This window comes from Diceros bicornis, chromosome 32 (assembly GCF_020826845.1).
Source record: "Diceros bicornis minor isolate mBicDic1 chromosome 32, mDicBic1.mat.cur, whole genome shotgun sequence".
In the NCBI taxonomy this organism is placed as follows: domain Eukaryota; kingdom Metazoa; phylum Chordata; class Mammalia; order Perissodactyla; family Rhinocerotidae; genus Diceros; species Diceros bicornis.
In genome coordinates, this window is record NC_080771.1 from 10,844,367 (window position 1) to 10,862,923 (window position 18,557).

The 18,557-nt window shown below is 53.8% G+C and overlaps 1 protein-coding gene across 2 annotated transcripts; it reads left to right on the forward strand.

The window, feature by feature from the left end:
• Positions 1–6,781: 6,781 nt before the first annotated feature.
• CX3CL1 (C-X3-C motif chemokine ligand 1) lies at positions 6,782–18,293 on the forward strand. 2 transcript variants are annotated; one of them, XM_058527885.1, is made up of 4 exons: positions 6,782–7,124; positions 12,628–12,748; positions 14,589–15,084; positions 15,685–18,293. In XM_058527885.1, exons 1-4 carry the CDS (start codon positions 7,055–7,057, stop codon positions 16,204–16,206), a joined length of 1,209 nt encoding a protein of 402 aa, XP_058383868.1. In that variant the 5' UTR covers positions 6,782–7,054; the 3' UTR covers positions 16,207–18,293. The 2 variants fall into 2 exon arrangements, with proteins under 2 accessions (XP_058383868.1, XP_058383867.1); XM_058527884.1 differs by having other exon boundaries at positions 14,589–15,054; positions 15,640–18,293.
• Positions 18,294–18,557: the final 264 nt, after the last annotated feature.

Sequence of the window (18,557 nt, forward strand, 5' to 3'; positions counted from 1 at the left end):
GGTTCAACATCCGCAAATCAATCAACGTGATACATCACATCCACAAAACAAAGAATAAAAACCACATGATCATCTCAATAGACGCAGAGAAGGCATTTGACAAGATACAACATCCATTTATGATAAAAACTCTCAATAAAATGGGAATAGAAGGAAAATACCTCAACATAATAAAGGCCATATATGACAAACCCATAGCCAACATCATACTCAATGGGGAAAGACTGAAAGCCATTCCTCTGAGAAAAGGAACGAGGCAGGGCTGCCCACTCTCACCACTCCTGTTCAACATAGTACTGGAGGTTTTGGCCAGAGCACTTAGGCAAGAAAAAGGAATAAAAGGAATCCAAATAGGTAACGAAGAAGTGAAACTCTCACTATTTGCAGATGACATGATTGTATATATAGAAAACCCTAAAGAATCTGTTGGAAAACTATTAGAAACAATCAACAACTACAGCAAAGTTGCAGGGTACAAAATCAATCTACAAAAATCAGTTGCATTTCTGTATGCTAATAATGAACTAACAGAAAGAGAGCTCAAAAAGATAATACCATTTACAATTGCATCAAAAAGAATAAAATACCTAGGAATAAATCTTACCAAGGAGGTGAAGGACCTATACAATGAGAACTACAAGACATTATTGAAAGAAATCCATGATGACATAAAGAAATGGAAAGATATCCCATGCACGTGGATTGGAAGAATAAACATAGTTAAAATGTCTATATTACCTAAAGCAATCTACAGATTCAATGCAATCCCAATCAGAATCCCAATGACATTCTTCACAGAAATAGAAAAAAGAATACTAAAATTTATATGGGGCAACAAAAGACCCCGAATAGCTAAAGAAATCCTAAGAAAAAAGAACAAAGCAGGAGGCATCACAATCCCTGACTTCAAAACATACTACAAAGCAATAGTAATCAAAACAGCATGGTACTGGTACAAAAACAGACACACAGATCAATGGAACAGAACTGAAAGCCCAGAAATAAAACCACACATATACGGACAGCTAATTTTCGACAAAGGTGCTAAGGACATGCAATGGAGAAAGGAAAGTCTCTTCAATAAATGGTGTTGGGAAAACTGGACAGCCACATGCAAAAGAATGAAAGTGGACCATGTGCTATCGCCATTCACAAAAATTAACTCAAAATGGATCAAAGACCTGAAGGTGAGACCTGAAACTATAAAACTCATAGAAGAAAATATAGGGAACACATTATTTGACATTGGTTTTAAAGGAATCTTTTCAGATGACATGCCTACCCAGACTAGGGAAACTAAAGAAAAAATAAACAAGTGGGACTTTATCAGATTAAAGAGCTTTTATAAGACAAATGAAACCAGAATCAAGATGAACAGACAACCAACCAGCTGGGAGAGAATATTTGCAAAACATACATCTGACAAGGGGTTGATCTCCATAATATATAAAGAACTCACACAACTGAACAACAAAAAAACAAACAACCGATCAAAAAATGGGCAGAGGAAATGAACAGACACTTCTCCAAGGAAGATATACAGATGGCCAATAGGCACATGAAAAGATGTTCAACATCACTAATCATCAGGGAAATGCAAATCAAAACAACACTAAGATACCACCTCACGCCTGTTAGAATGGCTATAATCACCAAGACAAAAAACAACAAATGTTGGAGAGGATGTGGAGAAACAGGAACCCTCATACACAGCTGGTGGGAATGCAAATTGGTACAGCCTCTATGGAAAACGGTATGGAGATTCCTCAAAGAATTAAAAATAGAGATGCCCTATGATCCAGCCATCCCACTACTGGGAATCTATCCAACGAACCTGAAATCAACAATCCAAAGAGGCTTATGCACTCCTATGTTCATTGCAGCATTATTCACCATAGCCAAGAAGTGGAAGCAACCTAAGTGTCCCTCGACTGACGATTGGATTAAGAAAATGTGGTATATATATACAATGGAATACTACTCAGCCATAAAAAAAGACAAAATCGTCCCATTTGCAACAACATGGATGGGCCTGGAGCATATTATGTTAAGTGAAATAAGCCAGAAAGAGAAAGACAAACGCTGTATGATCTCACTCATATGTGGAATATAAACCAACACATGGACAGAGAAAACTGGACTGTGGTTACCAGGGGCAGTGGGGGTGGGGGGTGGGCACAAGGGGTGAAGGGAGTCATATATATGGTGAGGGACAAAGAAAAATGCACAACCCAAAATTTCACAATGTTAGAAACCATTAAAACATCAATTAAAAAAAAATTAAACATAGTATTACCACGTGATCCAGTAAGCCCACTTCTGGGTACACACAAAAGAACTAGAAGCAGGGACTTGAACAGACGTTTATATACCCATGTTCATGGCAGCATTCACTACAAAAGCCAAAAGGTGGAAAAAATCTGTGTCAGTGGATGGATGAATGATAAACAGAAGGTGGGATATACACGCAATGGAATATTATTCAGCCTTAAAAAGGAAGGAAATCCTGACACCTGCTACAGCATGGATGAACTTTGAAGACATTATGGTGAGTCAAAAAGTTAAATACTGTATGATTCTTAGGTAGAAACAGAAAGGAAAGTCGTGGTTGCCAAGGGCTGAGGGGAGGAGGAAATGGGAGTTATTGTTCAAAGGATTCAGTTTCACTTTTGCAGGATGGAAAAGTTCTAGAGATGGACCGTGGTGATATGAATGTACTCAACAATGCGAATGTACTTAATGCCACTGCACTGAACACTTAGAAGAATTTAAAATGGTAAATTTGCTGTTATGTGTATTTCACCACAATAAAAAGTGGATGCGGCTGGCATGTGCACAGAGGAAAAGGCAGGAGGGCAGCCCTCCTTATTGGCCCCAAAAGGGCACCTGGGCAGAGTTGAGGGGCGGCAGGGAAGAGGTAGGCAAGGCTGTCCCCCAGGGGCCCTGGAGATGGCCACCTCGCTGGCCACCCCATCCCTCCTACCATCCTGGGGCCCCACAGGAGTGCCCCGGGCTCTCCACCCAGCTCCCCACAGTTCTTTCTGCTCTGCTTCTGGGGCTGGGGGAATCCTTCATGTCCCACAAGAACAGCGCAGGCTGCCTGCTCTCTGGGGCACCTAGGCAGGCTCCCTGTGGGTCTGTGGAACGTGTGGGCAGGGATAACCCCATCTCCACCTCCCCACCAACCCCCGAGGAAACCCTCTTTCCTCCTGCCCAGTGCTGTTCCACTTTCTAATCACTGCTCTTGTCATTCCTCAGCTCAGAACCTCCCCAGCTCCTCTTTGCCCCTGAATAGCATCCTCATTCCTCACTAGAGCTTCAAAGTGCCCAACTGCAGCCTCCCCACCCACTCTGTCCTTGGAGCCAATGGCATTGGACCACCTCCATCCCCTGCATAGGTCCAGTACTTTCCACCTTGGTTAGGTTTTTCCCTCTGCCTGGAATGGTCTGTCAAAATCCTGTCCATCTGCATATTGCAGGTCACTTGTGAATCATAAAAGGAATATCACTGCACCAGCAGAGAAATCTAGCAGTCGGTTGCCGTCAATGCATCACGAACAGTGGAACAACCTGTCTGTCGTGGTGGATGTGATGTTGTGTAATGCGAAGTACAACATTACTCATAATGGATTCTTGCCAAGAATATGTAGCCAGGATCTAATGGAGGCTATAGAACCAGCTTTCGGTTTACAGTAAAGACGCAGGACAGGGAACACATTAGATGGCATCCCAAGGAAACAGATAAGTTAAGGATGAGAACAGTGTGTAAGACAACGGTATGGGCTCTTCGGAAAGTCAATGTCGTGAAAAATGTGCAAGGGTCTATCGCAGACTAAAAAGAAATAACCATAAGCAATGCATGAACCTAGATTGGATCCTGGTTCAAAAAATAGAAGAAAGAAAGGGAGGGAGGGAGGGAAGAAAGAAGGAAGAAGGAAAGAGGGAAGGAGAAGAAACTATAAAACATTTGTGGGACCACTGGAGAAATTTGAATATTAGGTGATATGACAGGACGCAGGAATTGTTGTTGCTTTTGTTAGGCGGGGTAATAGTATTCGATTTATGGAACATCTTGACACCATGGAGATGCAAGCTGCAGTATCTAGGGGCCGTCTCAGGCATCCATCATTCACTTGGAAATGGCTTGGCAGAAAAAACACCAAGCCAAGAAAGAAAAGTGCTAATCATTGAATCTAGGTGGAAGAGATATGACAGCTCTTTGGTCTGTTCCTTCGTCTTCACTGTCTAAAATCTTTCAAAACGACAATGCAAAAGAAATGAAGCACAATTCTGCCCATCTTCTGAATGGACATCATCTCTCACTCTCACCTTCCTAATTCCCGGGCAAGAAGAAAAGCCTCTCTCCCTCCCCCAGGCCCACAGCCTCAGACTCTCTGTAGAACGTGTATCTTCTCTCTCCTGCTGGGCTGGGGCTCTTGGAGCGAGGATTCTGGCTTATTCGCCTTCGGGTCCCGGGTCCCGCCACAGTGCCAGGCACACACACGGAGGTTTAATACAAATAGCAGTGGCTCCTGCGTGCCAGGCGCTGTCATTGTCCTCAGTTTTGTGAACCCCTCCCCAGTGAGTGACTTGGTGAGGTGGCTGTTAGTATCCCATTTTACAGATGGGGAAACTGAGATGCAGGGAGGTTAAGGAATCTGCCCAAGGCGATACCTCTCCTAAGTCGTGGAGTCCTATTTGGCTCCACATCTGGCTGCCCTGAAAGCTAGCTCCTGCATCCACATTGAATCTACACTCAGTTAGTCCTTACCACCCCGGTGAGATAGGTGGGGGTGACCATTCCAATTTCAGCAGGGGAGAAGCCGGCCCAGAAGACAGGAGGGGACTCCCCAAGGGCTGAACAAGGAAAAGCAGAGCTATATTTTGTGTTTTTGGCACCCTTCTGGGCCAGGCTCTGAACCGGCACCTTATGGGCATAAACTCATTCAATTCTCACAGTAGCCCTTGCGGTGGGGCTGGAGGGAGGAGTATAGCCTGGGGTCACCAGCTCCAACTCAGCAAGCCAGCTGGGGCAAATCCAGGCATCCCCACTTCCTGGTCATTGATCCTCAGAAACTTCCTTCCTTCTGTGTTCCTCAGTTTCCTCATCCAGAACACGGACCATGATAAAGGTATTTCGCTCACACCCCTGGGTTTATTGTCATGACTACCTGAGTTAATCACACACAGTACTTAAAACAGAGTAAGCGTGAGCCCAGAGAAGTAGGGAAGCTGCCCAAGATCACACAGGAGTGCCAGAGCAAAGGCCGTCTGATCCCACAGCCCCTGCTTTCTAAATACAGGTTTCCCCCGCGATCAGACAGTAGAGCCCTTCCTATGAAACCTTTCCTAAACTGAAATGGCATAAAGCAAAGAAGCAATTACCACTAATTTACATGGAAAAATTTCTGAGGGTTCCCAGACCCCAAAAATAACCAACCAAATCATATCAAATAACACTTAAAACCTAAAACACCCCTACGAGCTCTTTTAGGCTTTTCTGATACCTTAGGACATGTCTTGCTAACAGATGCACAAAATAAATCCTGATAAAGCACAGATGCTCACAGACACGGTTCAAAGCCGTGGCAGCGATGCTGAGTGTCGCTCCCGGGGAAGGGGCTCGGCGGCGGCCCCCACGCTCGGGATGCGCGCTGCATCTATAGGGGCTCGCTGCAAAAAAATGCTGGATGCTATTTTCGCTTTTCACCTTTTTTTTTTTGTAAAAGCGGAAATCCTCTTCGGATCTCTTTCCGTTAGAAAAACATGCTAATGGAGGTCTTTTGGGAAAGCAAAGCTGTGTAATGCGACCTTTCGAAACGCGAGGGATATCTGTACTTTGGCGTGGGATCCAGGCGGGGGGATGAAGTTCTCCACTTTCAAATACTTGGTCCAACCTGGTTTCTGTCCTTTATGAAGTGTGGGGCTTCCCAGGATTTGCCCCTGTCCCCTTCACCTCCCCCTCCCCCTCAGGCCCCCTCCCCTGCCCTTCTCCTCTCTTTCTCTGCCACTTTCTCCCCCTTTTCCGCTTCTCTTTCTTCTTCCTCCCCTCCTCCTGCCCCTCTTCCTCTTACACGGGCAGAGCAGAAAGAGCCTTGGACCTCAATTTTTATCACCTGCTGCCCCTGCGGGCTCGCAGGGGCCAGCGCAGGAGATGGGAGTGGGTGCAAAGGAGGAAAGGAAGGCAGGGGGGCTGGAGGCGAGGAGGCCCCCAGGCTCTTTTCTGTGTCCTGAGCTGCCCACGCCCCTGTTCAGGCCTGTCTTCTCAGGAGCTGGGTTCTCCACTCAGATGCTCTGTACGACCTGGGGTGATTCTGCCCCCTCTCTGGGCCTCAGTTTCCCCATCTGCCCCCATGAAGATGGGCTGGGTCATTCTTTCAGCAAACATGTACTGTACTGAGCCCCTGCTGTTTGCCAGGCTCCATGCTGGGCTCAGGGGATGCACTGACAACGAGGTCCCCCAGGAGCTGGGACTTTATGGGGTAAAGGGTGAGGGTCCTTCATGGTGTGGGAGAGAGGCCTCCCAGACCCAAGGAGAGCCGTCAGACCCAGACTGGCGGGGCACTAAGCCCCCTGGCTTGCTTGCAGCCAGCACTCTAGCCCTCGGCCCCTCTGTCCTTTCATTTATTGCTCACTTAGGAGCATGGCCTCTGGCCTGACCCTAGGGCGGGTGCCAGCTCCCAGTGGGGAGGTGGCCCCTGGCAGAAGGAAGGAGAGGAGCGAGGCCCTTTGGACCCCAGCGAGCCTGGTCCAGCCTCCCAGGCAGGTCCCGGTATGTGGAGCCAGCCCAGTACCCCCACCGCGGGCCCTCATCCAGAGCCGCTCTGTTCCTTGGCAGGCTGAATGCTATTTTCCTGAGGCTTCCTTTCTCTCTCCTCCCTCTCCCTCCTCCGCCTCCCTGCGGGGGCCGGGGCGGGCGGGAGGCGGAGGCAGCCCTGTTATAGAAAAGGACCGCTGAGCCGGTGGGGAGAGCGCCGGGCTCCTCCACCATCCACAGCCCGCCAGACAGCCGCCTGCCCTGGACCCCCGCCTGGACCCCCGCCTGCCCTCGGCCATGGCTCCTCTGCCACTCCCCTGGCTGCACCGCTGGGCTGCCCTCTGCCATCTGGCCCTGCTGCTGGCCGGTGAGTGAGATGGACTCAGGCATGAGCAGGGTTGGGGAGCCACCAGCCCCACTTCTGCCCCTCAGGCCTGACATCAGGCCCCCAGACCCTGCCTCGGTAAGGCTGAGGTCCGTGATAGCCCCTTCCCGGGGGATGTGCCAGAGGGAGCCGGGCCCCTCTCCGTGTCCCCGGATGCAGGGCTGCCCCCCGCTGCTGGAAAGATTTCCAGTCTCCGGAGACTGCTGCTGTGGACCCAGTGGGCCAGGTTGCTACCGCATGGCAGAGAGAGAGGTGGTGTGGGTGGCGCAAGGTTGCCAGGTGTGGGGATGGGGGGCTGCAGGAATCCTGAGGAGGCTCCTGGTGGGCACCGGGGTGGGAGCCCTGGTAGACAGTAGGCTGGATTTCTCCTCCCAGGGTTAATATGTAACCCACAGTCCTGACTCCTCAGTCAACCTGGCCCCCGGCCAGGCCAGAGTTGGGACTTTTCACCTGCCCTGATTTTAAGGTCTCCCCAGGAGTGGAGGACCCAGGACCAGTGGAAGTCAAGGTCACTGCAGCTCACAGATTGGGCTCATCACTGTTGCTCTGATCTGTAGCCCCAATCCCTCTGCCTGTGTCTCCCCTGTATTACTGTCTTCCTCCTCCAAGCATAGCTTAGAAAATGTTTACATCTCCAGTCACTTGCATTCTGGAGCCTACAACCTGATAGGGCATGATGTAGCCATCCCACCTGACATGAGTAAGATGGGGGCCCAAAGAGGTTTAGAAACTGGCCCGAGGATGCACAGCCAGCAAGTAGGGCAGGAGAGGGTAAGACTGGATGCAGGAGAGCGCGTGAATGCACGCTCACCACCTCTGTGGGCCGCACTGCCTCTGAGAACCGTTTGAGTCAGCCCCATCCTCAGGGAGTGCCCAGGCCACTTGGCAGGTTGAGGCCCAGAGAGGGTGGGAGCCTGCCTTAGGGCACACAGCAAGTATGGGAGAATGAGAAACAGTCTCCAGCTTCAGGACGCTTTCATGGAGCAGACTGTTTCCTGAGTCCCACTGTGGGAGAAATTCCACCAGTGTGGCAGGGAGCAGGCGGGTGGGGTGACAAAGGTGAAGTGCTGATGGCTTCCTGTATCTTGGGCTTGGACTGTGAGGCCCGAGGTGTTTGGGGATAGTAAGCACTGGAAGACGGGGAGTCAGATGGAGGCTGCTTTGCCATGGCCGTGACCCTGAGCGGGCTCTGGCCTCTGTTGGTCCCAGCTACTGCACCTTTAAATATAGCTCTCGCCTCCCGTGTGGGGAGGCCCCAGTGCCTCTCAGGGCGTTTTGGAAGTGGGAGGAGGTGGGCTACTTATATTAAGCTGGGGTGGTGGGGGGGGGCTCCTAGGCTAGGATGGAGGAGGGGTCCTAGGAGGACCCTGGATGCTCTGTCTAACAGCCTGAGGCTTTAGGACCATCAGGTTCTTGCCCTAATCTTGGCCTCTGACTTTGCTGGGAGATACATCATTTCAACCTTTCTGAGCCTCAGTTTCTCCTCCTGTAAAACTGGGCATGTGGCCAGGCACACCTTGGCGATCCTCACCCACGCTGACATCTGTGGCTCTGAGAGACCCCCTGGGAACCCCAGCAGGACTAGGGGGTGGCCCACAAGCCAGAGAGGCCCCGAGGAGGGCAGGGGGCTTCCTGGCTGCTGCCCTGGCTGGTGCAGGGTGGCTGCATGAGTTCCCAAGTTGGGTTTGCAGGGCTGTGTGAGGCAGGAGGCTCCTCTGCTTTATATAACAAACCTGCAGATACAAGTCAGAGCAGAAATTTTTCTCCCCAAGCACTGGCGCATTCACTCCCACTCAAGCCCCAGCGAGAAAGAGAAAAAAAAAATCTGTTTTAAGCTGCTGTAGTCTGCCCCCCTGATTAGGTGGGGGTGGATGGGGAGGGCAGGGGAGGATAAATTCAGAGCGTCAGATCCAGGCCCCTGTCAAATTTAAATAGCAATTCTTCCCTTTCTCCATTGGTTAAGATTTTATATGTCACAAAGTGCTTCCTTGTGCATTTTGTTGATTCAATCAACAAACATGTATTGGGTACCTACTATGTGCCAGGCACTGTTCTAGGTGCTGGGACCACATCAATGAATAAAACTGCCAAAGATTCCAGCCCTCAGGGTACTGAGCATCGACCGGAGAAGACAGACAATATGCCAAATAAATCAGTAAACGATTTGATCTGTTAGAAGGAAAAAAGTGCTATGATTAAAAAAAAAAAGGGAATTGGGGGGGTGTTGAAATTTTAAGCAGGGGGTAAGGAAAGCCTTGCTGAGAAGGGGACATTGAGGGAGGTGAGGGAGAGAGGCACGCAGATGTCTCGGCGGGGGATTTGGCACCCCAGGGGACATTTGGCAATTTCTGGAGGCATTTCTGGCTGTTACAAATGTCCCAACATTTTTGGTCGAGGGTGCTCAGAGGCCAGGGGTAATGCCAAACATCCCACAGTACACGGGACAGCCCCCACGACAAAGAATTATCTGGCCCAGAATGTCAGTGGTGTTTGCTGTTGAGGAAACCCTGCTCGAAGGGTCCAGATATTTAAAAATCTTTATTCTCACAACCACCCTGTGAAGCGGGTGTTATCAGGTTCATTTTACAGCTCAGAAACCCCAAGTGGCTTATCCAGGACACACAGCTGAGCAGTGGCTCAAACGCTCTCTCTATCACATCACCCAGAGACCCAGAACATTCCTGTCTCTTCCTGCCTATAAGCCTCTTAGCAGGCCTGGAGGTCCAGCCTAAAGGACACCTCCTCCAAGAAGCCTCCCCTGATCACTTGCAGTTGAAAGTGGTCTCTCCCTCATTTGGGGGATGTTCTGGAACATGGTTTTTGTACCTGGCGTTTAAGGCAGTCTAGAGCAGTAGAATATCTGAGGGCTGGGAGAAAAATGAGATCTGCCACTAAGCAGCTGTGTGGCCTTGGGCAAGTCACTCAACCTCTCTGATTCTCAGCTTCTGCATCAGTAAAATGGGGATAACAATACTCCCTTTGCAGGGATGTTGGGAATTAATGAGAGTAGCTGTGCATGGGCTGAGCACAGGGTTCAGTAGACAGTAGGTGCTCAACTAAGATAGGCTCTGGTACTCTGTGGGCAACTGATACTCTGTGACGCTCTTGGCTGCGTTTCAGGCTTTATTCATCCCGCTCCGCCTCCCAGCACCAGCACAGGGCCTGGCAGGAGGCAGGGTCAGCATTTATTGGGGGAGTGAGTAAATGCATTTAGTGGGATTGAGATGCCCTCTCCAGGCTCAGCACCGGCACCTGCGGGAGAAGGAGCTCGGAGTTAAAGACAGGAGGGCCTGGGTCTTTGTAGGTACTCAAAAGTAATTCAGAGGAGTGTTGGCTAAATCAGGAGATGGATGGATGGATGGATGGATGGAGGGATGTATGAAGGATGGGTCACTGGGCTGGTGAGGGATGGATGGGTGGGTAGATGAAAGGGGATGGAGGACGGTTAGGAGATGGACAGGTGGTGGGTGGGTGGGGATGAGTAGACGGATGGGTATGCGTGAGTAGGGCTGGGTGGGAGGTAGTCAGGTGGGTGGTGAGGGATGGGTGGGGGATTGACAAGAGGGGGCAGATACGTGGTGGATAGATGGATGGGGAGGTGGGTGGAGGGACTAAATAGACTGAGACATTATTTTATTCATTGAATATTTATTGAATATGATTATTGGTGTCAGTGGGAAACACTGACACCAAGACAGACGAGGTCCCTGGCCTCCTGACACTCATATGACAGATAATAGATGATTAGCTGGATGGAAGCATTATCTCCAATCGCAGAAAAGAAAACTTCAGTTCTGAGAAGAAAAGCACCCCTCAGTTAGTTACACGAGCTTCCTGGGTAGAACTAAGAATAGAGCCCGGCCGGGGGCATTCGGGCGCCGTGGCAGACGGTAGGGACTTGGGAGACAGGCTGACTGTGGCTCTGTAAGGCCCTGAAGGTGGGCAGTGGCCTTCTCCATCCTGGGAACTAGAGTCGAGAGAGCAAACGGAGCTTCCTTAGCTTATCCCTCCTGCCCACTGGGCAGCCTGCCCGGCCCCAGGTCTCCCAAGGACACCGTGTTTCTGGAGCTTCCCCAGGAAGACACCATCCAGACCAGTCCAGGGGGCTGCTCCCTGGCTCCACTCAACAGGGCCCGGGGAGGCTGCAGCTGAGTCATTCTGAGATCCTGCTGGGGGAGAAGGAGGGTGACAAGGCAGCAAGGTGACTTTCACATCCTGGTTCCTCAGAGAGAAAGGGCAGCCTGTCACTCAGGGACCAGCGGCTGGCAGCCCCTCCTGCCCCCTCCAGGAGCTACCAGGGCTGCCCCTTGATGGCCCAGCCCAGCCCCGCGGGCCCTGAACCACCCTTCCCACAAGGCAGGGTGGGCCGAGGCTAAGGGGGAGTGATGGGAGAGGAGTTGGCAGATTCTGGAAAGTGTGTGTGTGAACGTATGCGCCTGTATTTGGGAAGGCAGAGTGTCTTTGCATGTCCACATACATGTAAGTATTTGTGCATGAGCAGTGTGGGGTTTGGTGGAACCCAGGGATCCTTCGGGGCCTCCTAGGCCCTGGAAAGCCAGATAAGGGCAGTTTGCTCTCTTGACCCTCCTGCCCTGGAAGTCCTGGCCTCTAGATTTTTACAAAACCCTCTGGTGTCTTGCTTCTGCTGCAAATGACCTTGACCCGGATCTGAAACTCAGGCTCTTCCTCACTTTTTACATCCCCCTCTCCCAGCTCCTACCAAGCAGAGTAAATTTGCTGGAGATTTTAGGGGAAGGGGGAAGACGGAAATGCGGTGCAAACAACTTCAAATGTTTATATAAAATATTTGGGTTCTCAACTGTCTAGTCATCCTCGTCCTGTCCGGGGGTTTCTCTCTGGCTCCACGTGGTACCCAGCCAGCTGCGGGCCCTGCCCACCCCACTCTGCCCCAGCCCGTGCACAGCCCCATCTCCATCCCTCCCCCTTACTCCAGCTCCCCCAGCTTGGCCAATCCAGTTCCCCCCAGCAATTACTGCCAAATGCATCCTGGCTTTAACGGCAGCGCAAAGCACCGTCTACTCAGTCATGGGCCCGGAAGGGACAGAAGCCAGGCTTGGTAGGAGAGCCCGTTCCATCACTTGCTGGCTGTGTGACCTCAGACAGATCCCTGTCCCTCTCAATCTCCCTTGCCGTACAATGGACCAACTATAGCAACTTCAATTTTAGAATTAAAGACTTACTTCCTGCCAGGCAATAAGAGCTTTACAAGTAAGAATTCGTTTTCATGAATCCTTACAACAACCCTATGAGGTAGATACTATCCTTGTCTCTATTTTACAGGTGGGGAAACTGAGGCATAGAGAGGTTAGGCCAGGGATGGGGGCTGAGGTCAAGGGCCATGAAGGCCAGAGTGTGCAGGACATTGGTTCTGGCTTGGGTGGTGTGGCCAGGACAAGCTGACATGGGGCTGGGAAGCCAAATGCCTATGGATACTCTCACTGACTAGGGGCCTCTGTGGGCTCAGGACAGCCCCTCGCCGTGACGAAATGCAGCCGCACTTGCGACAAGATGACCTCGCCCATCCCAGTGTCTCGGCTGATCGGCTATCGCCGAAATGAAGAATCCTGCCGCAAACCCGCCATCATGTAGGTACTGCCCTCTCTGCCTCTGCGTTCCTGGCAGGCCCTGGGGATGGTCCCAGGCCGCCGCTAACGCATGTGCTCCCACCCCAACCCGGGCTCCTGGCCAAGGGCCTCCGCAAATGCTTGGCCCTCCTGCTTCTCCTACTGGCCCCCTCGAGACCTTAATACCTGGCCACATGGCAAAGGTGGGGAGCGGCTTCCTGAATGGCCTGTGACCTGGAGCAGCCGCCGAGGGTGGTGATTTCTCCTGGGCAGAGCTCAAACCTGCTGGGTTTCTGGGGGAGGTTAAGCACGGTCTCAAAGTGCAGGCTCCAGACTCCAGCAGATCTGGGACGGATCTTGGCTTCTCCACTTAGGGTCACATTGCCCACATTGCCTACCGTCTATGTCTTTAGCTTCCTTATCTGTAAAATGGGTAGTTGGGGGATGAAAGGAGATAATGTAACTGAAGGGCTTGGCAGTGTGCCGGGAAGCTGCAGACAGGAGGAGAGCCCCATCATCTCTGTTTGACAGATGAGGAGACAGGATCCCAGTGGACTTTGGGGAGGGGCAAGCAGAGCCAGCTTCCCCCCCGGCTGTTGGGCCCCTGGCCATCTTGGCTGCTTGCTCCTCCGGGGTCCCTCTCGGGTACCGCCCCATCACCCAGCCCTGAGGCCATGCCCCAGGACTGAGCTTTGGGCCCTGACGCAACCTCAGCCAGACCCAGGGGCCTGGCAGCACCCTGGCCAGTGGTCCTTCGAAGTCTGTGCTCAGCTAAAGGATGTCGTGCGCTTTCTCCCGTCGACGGTGCAGTTACTAGGAGGGGAAAGGGTGCTGCTGCCCGACCTCTCTGCTCACCCATCGAGGCTTGCTTCCTCCAGACTCCCCAACATGTTTTCTAGGGGAAGGGGAAGTGGGGAGCCCCAGGGGGGGGATCATGGTGCCTGTGGGGGCCTGCAGGGTCATGCTTGCTTCCTGGACTTCTCTGGCTTTCCAGCATACAGGAGCCAGGTGCATTTACATACCTCTTGAGCCTCAGTTTTCTCACCTGTAAAATGGGGATGAGCATAGCCACCTTGCAGGATGGGTGTGAGGTTTAACAAGCAAAATGCCTCGCACGGACTGTGGCATGGAGCAAGGGCCCCGGTCAGCTCCGAGCTGTGGTCTCGGCAGTGAACCGGCCACACAAGCTTCAGAGGAAGCTGAAGTTTGGATGGCATTTGGGGTCCCCATATACGTGGCTCTAGCTCACTAGGTGCCTTTCAGCCTGAGGGCACACTACGAGAGGAGGGTAGGGGTCCAGAGGGCAGCCTTTGGCGAGGAGAGGAAGAGGATGCTGTGACATCGGGTCCTTTCCAGAGTGAGGAGGCCCCACCACCGAGCTCGTCAGTCCGTCACACGGGGGCAGAGAACACCTGTGACATCTCCTCCGCAGCAGAAGACGCACAGCCCCTTGCCTTAGCGGCAACGACATTATTATTAACATTGTTACTATTTTCAGTTATGACTGAGCTCCTGCTCTGACCCCGGTGATTTACAACATTTTCATTTTTTTATAATGACATGAAAGTAGGGTGACCGACTTGTGGTTTGCCGGGACTTTCATGAAAAATCCCACATGTTGAGAACAGCTTCAGTCCCAGTTTTTCTGGGACGGTTGGTCACCCTACACAAGGTAGGTATCCCATCTCCATTTCTCAGGTGGGGACACAGACCTTCCAGAGAGCAAGCTGCCCCGGCTGATAATCAAGTCAGCTCACAGCTAATAAGCGGTGCGGGCGGGGTTTCCAGCTGGTCTGTTCAGAGGGTTTGCTGGTGCCCCTACTCCACGTGGCATCTGGGTCCCTGTCTTCTTTCCTTACAGCTTCGAGACCATAAAGCACAGATTTTTTTGTGCTGATCCAGAGGAGACATGGGTCCGGAAAGCCATGGAGCATCTAGATGGCCGGGCTTCTGCTCTGAATCAAAGTGGTGGCACGTTCGAGAAGCAAATCGGAGTGAGTACGCCCAGGACCACTCCGGCCACCAGGGGAATGGACACGTCTTTGGATTCAGAGCCCAAAGCCACAGAGAAAAGCGGTAGCCAGGAGGCACAGAGGGCCTTGGGGACTTCCCCAGAGCTGCCACCGGGAGTGGCTGGTTCCTGGGGGACCACATCCCTCTCCACCTCAAAGGCTCCAGATGGAGGGCCTCGAGCAGGACCCAAGAGAACCGAGCTTTTAAACACGGCTGCTGCCACCACTGCCACGTCTTGGCAGAGTTCTGCTGCCTACCAACCTGGGTCAGGTCTCTGGGCTGAGAGAAAGGCCTCTGATGCCCCGTCCACCCAGGCCCCCTCCACCGAGACCCTCCCCACCCAGGCCCCCGCCACGGAGACCCTCCCCACCCAGGCCCCCTCCACCGAGACCCTCCCCACCCAGGCCCCCGCCACCCAGACCCTCCCCACCCAGGCCCCCGCCACGGAGACCCTCCCCACCCAGGCCCCCGCCACGGAGACCCTCCCCACCCAGGCCCCTGCCACCCAGACCCTCCCCACCCAGGCCCCCGCCACGGAGACCCTCCCCACCCAGGCCCCTGCCACCCAGACCCTCCCCACCCAGGCCCCCGCCACGGAGACCCTCCCCACCCAGGCCCCCGTCACCCAGACCCTCCCCACCCAGGCCCCCGCCACCCAGACCCTCCCCACCCAGGCCCCCGCCACGGAGACCCTCCCCACCCAGGCCCCCGCCACCCAGACCCTCCCCACCCAGGCCCCCGCCACCCAGACCCTCCCCACCCAGACCCTCTCCACCCAGACCCTCTCCACCCAGACTCTCCACACCCAGGCCCCCTCCACTCAGACCCTCCCCACCCAGACTTTCTCCACCGGGGTCCCTTCCACCCAGACCCTCTCCACCCAGATGCTCTCCACCCAGGCCCTCTCCACCCAGGCCTCCTCCACGCAAACCCTCCCGACCCAGACCCTCTCCACCCAGGCCTCCATCATTTCACGCACAGCCCAGGAGGACAACGTTGGACCTGAAGGCAAATCTGTGTGGATCAAGGGACAGAATCCCATGCCAGAGAACTCTCTAGGGCCCAAGAAGATGGGTCCCCTTTCAGCTCACACAGATGCTTTCCTGGGGCCCGGAAGCATGCCCCATGTCTCCATGGTCCCTGTCTTCTCTGATGGAGCCCCCAGCAGGGAGCCAGTGGCCTCAGGCAGCTGGGCGCCTAAGGCGGAGGAGCCCATCCATGCCACCGTGGACCCCCAGAAGCTAAGTGTCATCATCACTCCTGTCCCCGACTCCCAGGCAGCCACCCGGAGGCAGGCGGTGGGGCTGCTGGCCTTCCTTGGCCTCCTCTTCTGCCTGGGAGTGGCCATGTTTGCCTACCAGAGTCTGCAGGGCTGCCCCCGCAAGGTGGTGGGGGACATAGTGGAAGGGCTTCGCTACGTCCCCCAGAGATGTGGCAGTAACTCGTATGTCCTAGTGCCCGTGTGAGCTGCCCATCTGCCTGTGTCTAGTTGTTCAGCTCAGCTGCCTGGGGTTCCCCATCCTCACCCCCATCCCCCCCCCGGGGCCTGGCCGGAGCTGGGATGACCAGAGCAAGGAGGCGGGATCCTCCAGGTGGGACTGCTCCCAAGTCCCAGGCATACCCCAGGAGGCCACCCTTAACCATTCCTGACCTCCTGGGGACAGAGGGGATAGCCTCCACATCTCACTCCAGGGTCCCAAGTCACAAAACTCTCCTCTGCTGCTGACTGGTTAGAAGTTCCCTTAAACACCGTCCCAGCTCGAGTGAACAATTATTTATTGAATGCCCAGCCCCTCTGGTCCGTGTCCCCATGTGGAACCACGGTCATCTCATCTCACGGATGAGTCTCAGGCCGGGCCCCTTCCACCCGCTCCCTCAGACCCCATCGTGTCTCTTCGTCCTGCTGCAGTCGCCAGTCACCCCGGCCACCTGCGGTGCTATCTCCCCCGTCCCCTATACAGAGCCCACGTCCCAGCCGGGGACCTGTTTTTCCTTGCATGAGGCTAGTGCGGTGTTTTCTGGGACTGCTCTCAGCGAAGGCTCTGCCCTGAGTTAGGCGTTGCAGGAAGTGGGGATGAAGTTATCTGGTGGCTTTGATTTTTTTCCCTCCTCAGTCTATGCTGTGCAGTGGAGGAACGTTGACTCTGAGTGTGAAGGCTGGGGTTCTAGTCCCAGGCCCACCACCAACCCAACAAAGCATTCGGACCACTGTTTCCCGTCTGTGAAAGGAGAGAGGGATGGCAAATCTGTGGCAATAAGCTGTGCCCCTGACAGGCATCACTAGTTGATCCAGAGACCCCCCTTCCCCAGATCCCTGGGTGCAGCCTCACATGTATCAGCCAAGCACCCTAGCCAGTCTCCACCAATCGATGAGACTGGAGGGCCTGCAAGGGGGAGATCTGAGGGAGCGGGTCCTGCCCTGTTGGAGGAGTCAGCACTGAGGCTCCCGAGTGGGGCCTGTGCTGGGGTACTCGAGGGGCAGAGACCAACTTTGAAGGCCCCTTCCTGGCTTTGAAAATAGCCCGTCCTTGTGTCCGCCAGGCCCACATGGATACTGAGACAGCATGGGTGCCTGGCTGAAGGAGGAGGGGAGGCCGGCACGCTCCGGGGCAGGCCTCAAGGAGCCACGCTCCTCCGTTAGGGACTTGGGTCCAGTATTTGCTCTTTCTTTCCTGCAGCCTGGGTTCCCCTTCCTCCTCTAGCCCCTTGAAGACACTGTTCTCCATGCTCCAAGATCTTCTTCCCCTTACCTTGGCCCTCACCGCAGGCAGGGCCAGGAGTTCCCATGACGTTTTCCATGAGATCAGAATGCACTGTTGAAACCTGAGCTTCCGTGTTTACTTCTGAAAGGGACTCTGTCCCCTCTGTGGGAGGGCCGGCCCTGGGAAGGGAGGTTGTGGGCATGACGTCAGGGGTTCCCTTTTTGGCTGCTGAGGACTCAGGCAGGCCTGGTTGGGGCTGGAGGCTGACGGTCGGCACCCCGCGGTCAGAGCTGGACCTGCAGGCCTCCCCCCTCAGGATCCCTGGTGGCAGCTCCCCAGCACCCTCTGACTGTCCCCAGGGTGACCCTTGCCCTCCACCTGAGGTGCCTCCCAGGGGCTGGGCTTCCCCTAGGTGTGGTGACACGCTCCTTGGCAGGTGAATGCGCAGAGGAAGCACATGCAGCTGGTCCAGAGAGAGGGAAGCCTTGTTGCTCTGCCCACCTGGCCCTCCTGCACCCCCCTGCTGGGCATGGCATGGGGTGTTTGGGCCTGGCTCGAGTAGGGGGCACTCTCATGGCTCAGGGAGGGGGACAGGAGGTCTGAATGCACTTTTTTGGGCTCCTCCAGGCTGGGAGCGTCTTCCAGGGGTGGGGCATCCATGATGGGGCTCCCCTCCTTTGTGAGAAAGCAGCTGGTCCCCCTTCCACAGATTTTGTTAGTTTCCCCAGGAGGACGTGGACGAGGATAGTTTGGGGAGGACTTTGGAAGGAGTTGGTTGACCCTTTTGCTTTTTCAACCCCATCACTAATGTCTGTGCCATTTTGTATTTTACTAATAAAATTGAAAAGTCTTGTGAATCAAATAAAGGTGGTTCTTCTAGGGCAGGCCCAGCAACCAGAGCCTCAAGGGAGGGAACAAGGGAGGGGCCAAGACCCCCTGGATCAGTCCTGGAGACCCCTGTCTCCAGCCAGCCTGGGCCAGAGTGGCAGGAACTTCCACAGTCAGCAGGAGAAGGGGCACTGGGGATGAGGGTAAGGGGGGCAGTGGGGATGAGGGTGAGCAGGCACTGGGGATGAGGGTGAGCGGGCACTGGGGATGAGGGTGCAGGGACACTG

What these genes read in the sequence shown, in the direction of transcription:
- CX3CL1 (XM_058527884.1), top strand. Translation starts at nt 7,055, where the DNA reads ATGGCTCCTCTGCCACTCCCCTGGCTGCACCGCTGGGCTGCCCTCTGC. An exon ending in TGCCGCAAACCCGCCATCAT is followed by an intron (nt 12,749 to 14,588) that starts GTAGGTACTGCC and finishes CTTTCCTTACAG; the next exon opens with CTTCGAGACCATAAAGCACA. An exon ending in CTGATGCCCCGTCCACCCAG is followed by an intron (nt 15,055 to 15,639) that starts GCCCCCTCCACC and finishes CTCTCCACCCAG; the next exon opens with GCCCTCTCCACCCAGGCCTC.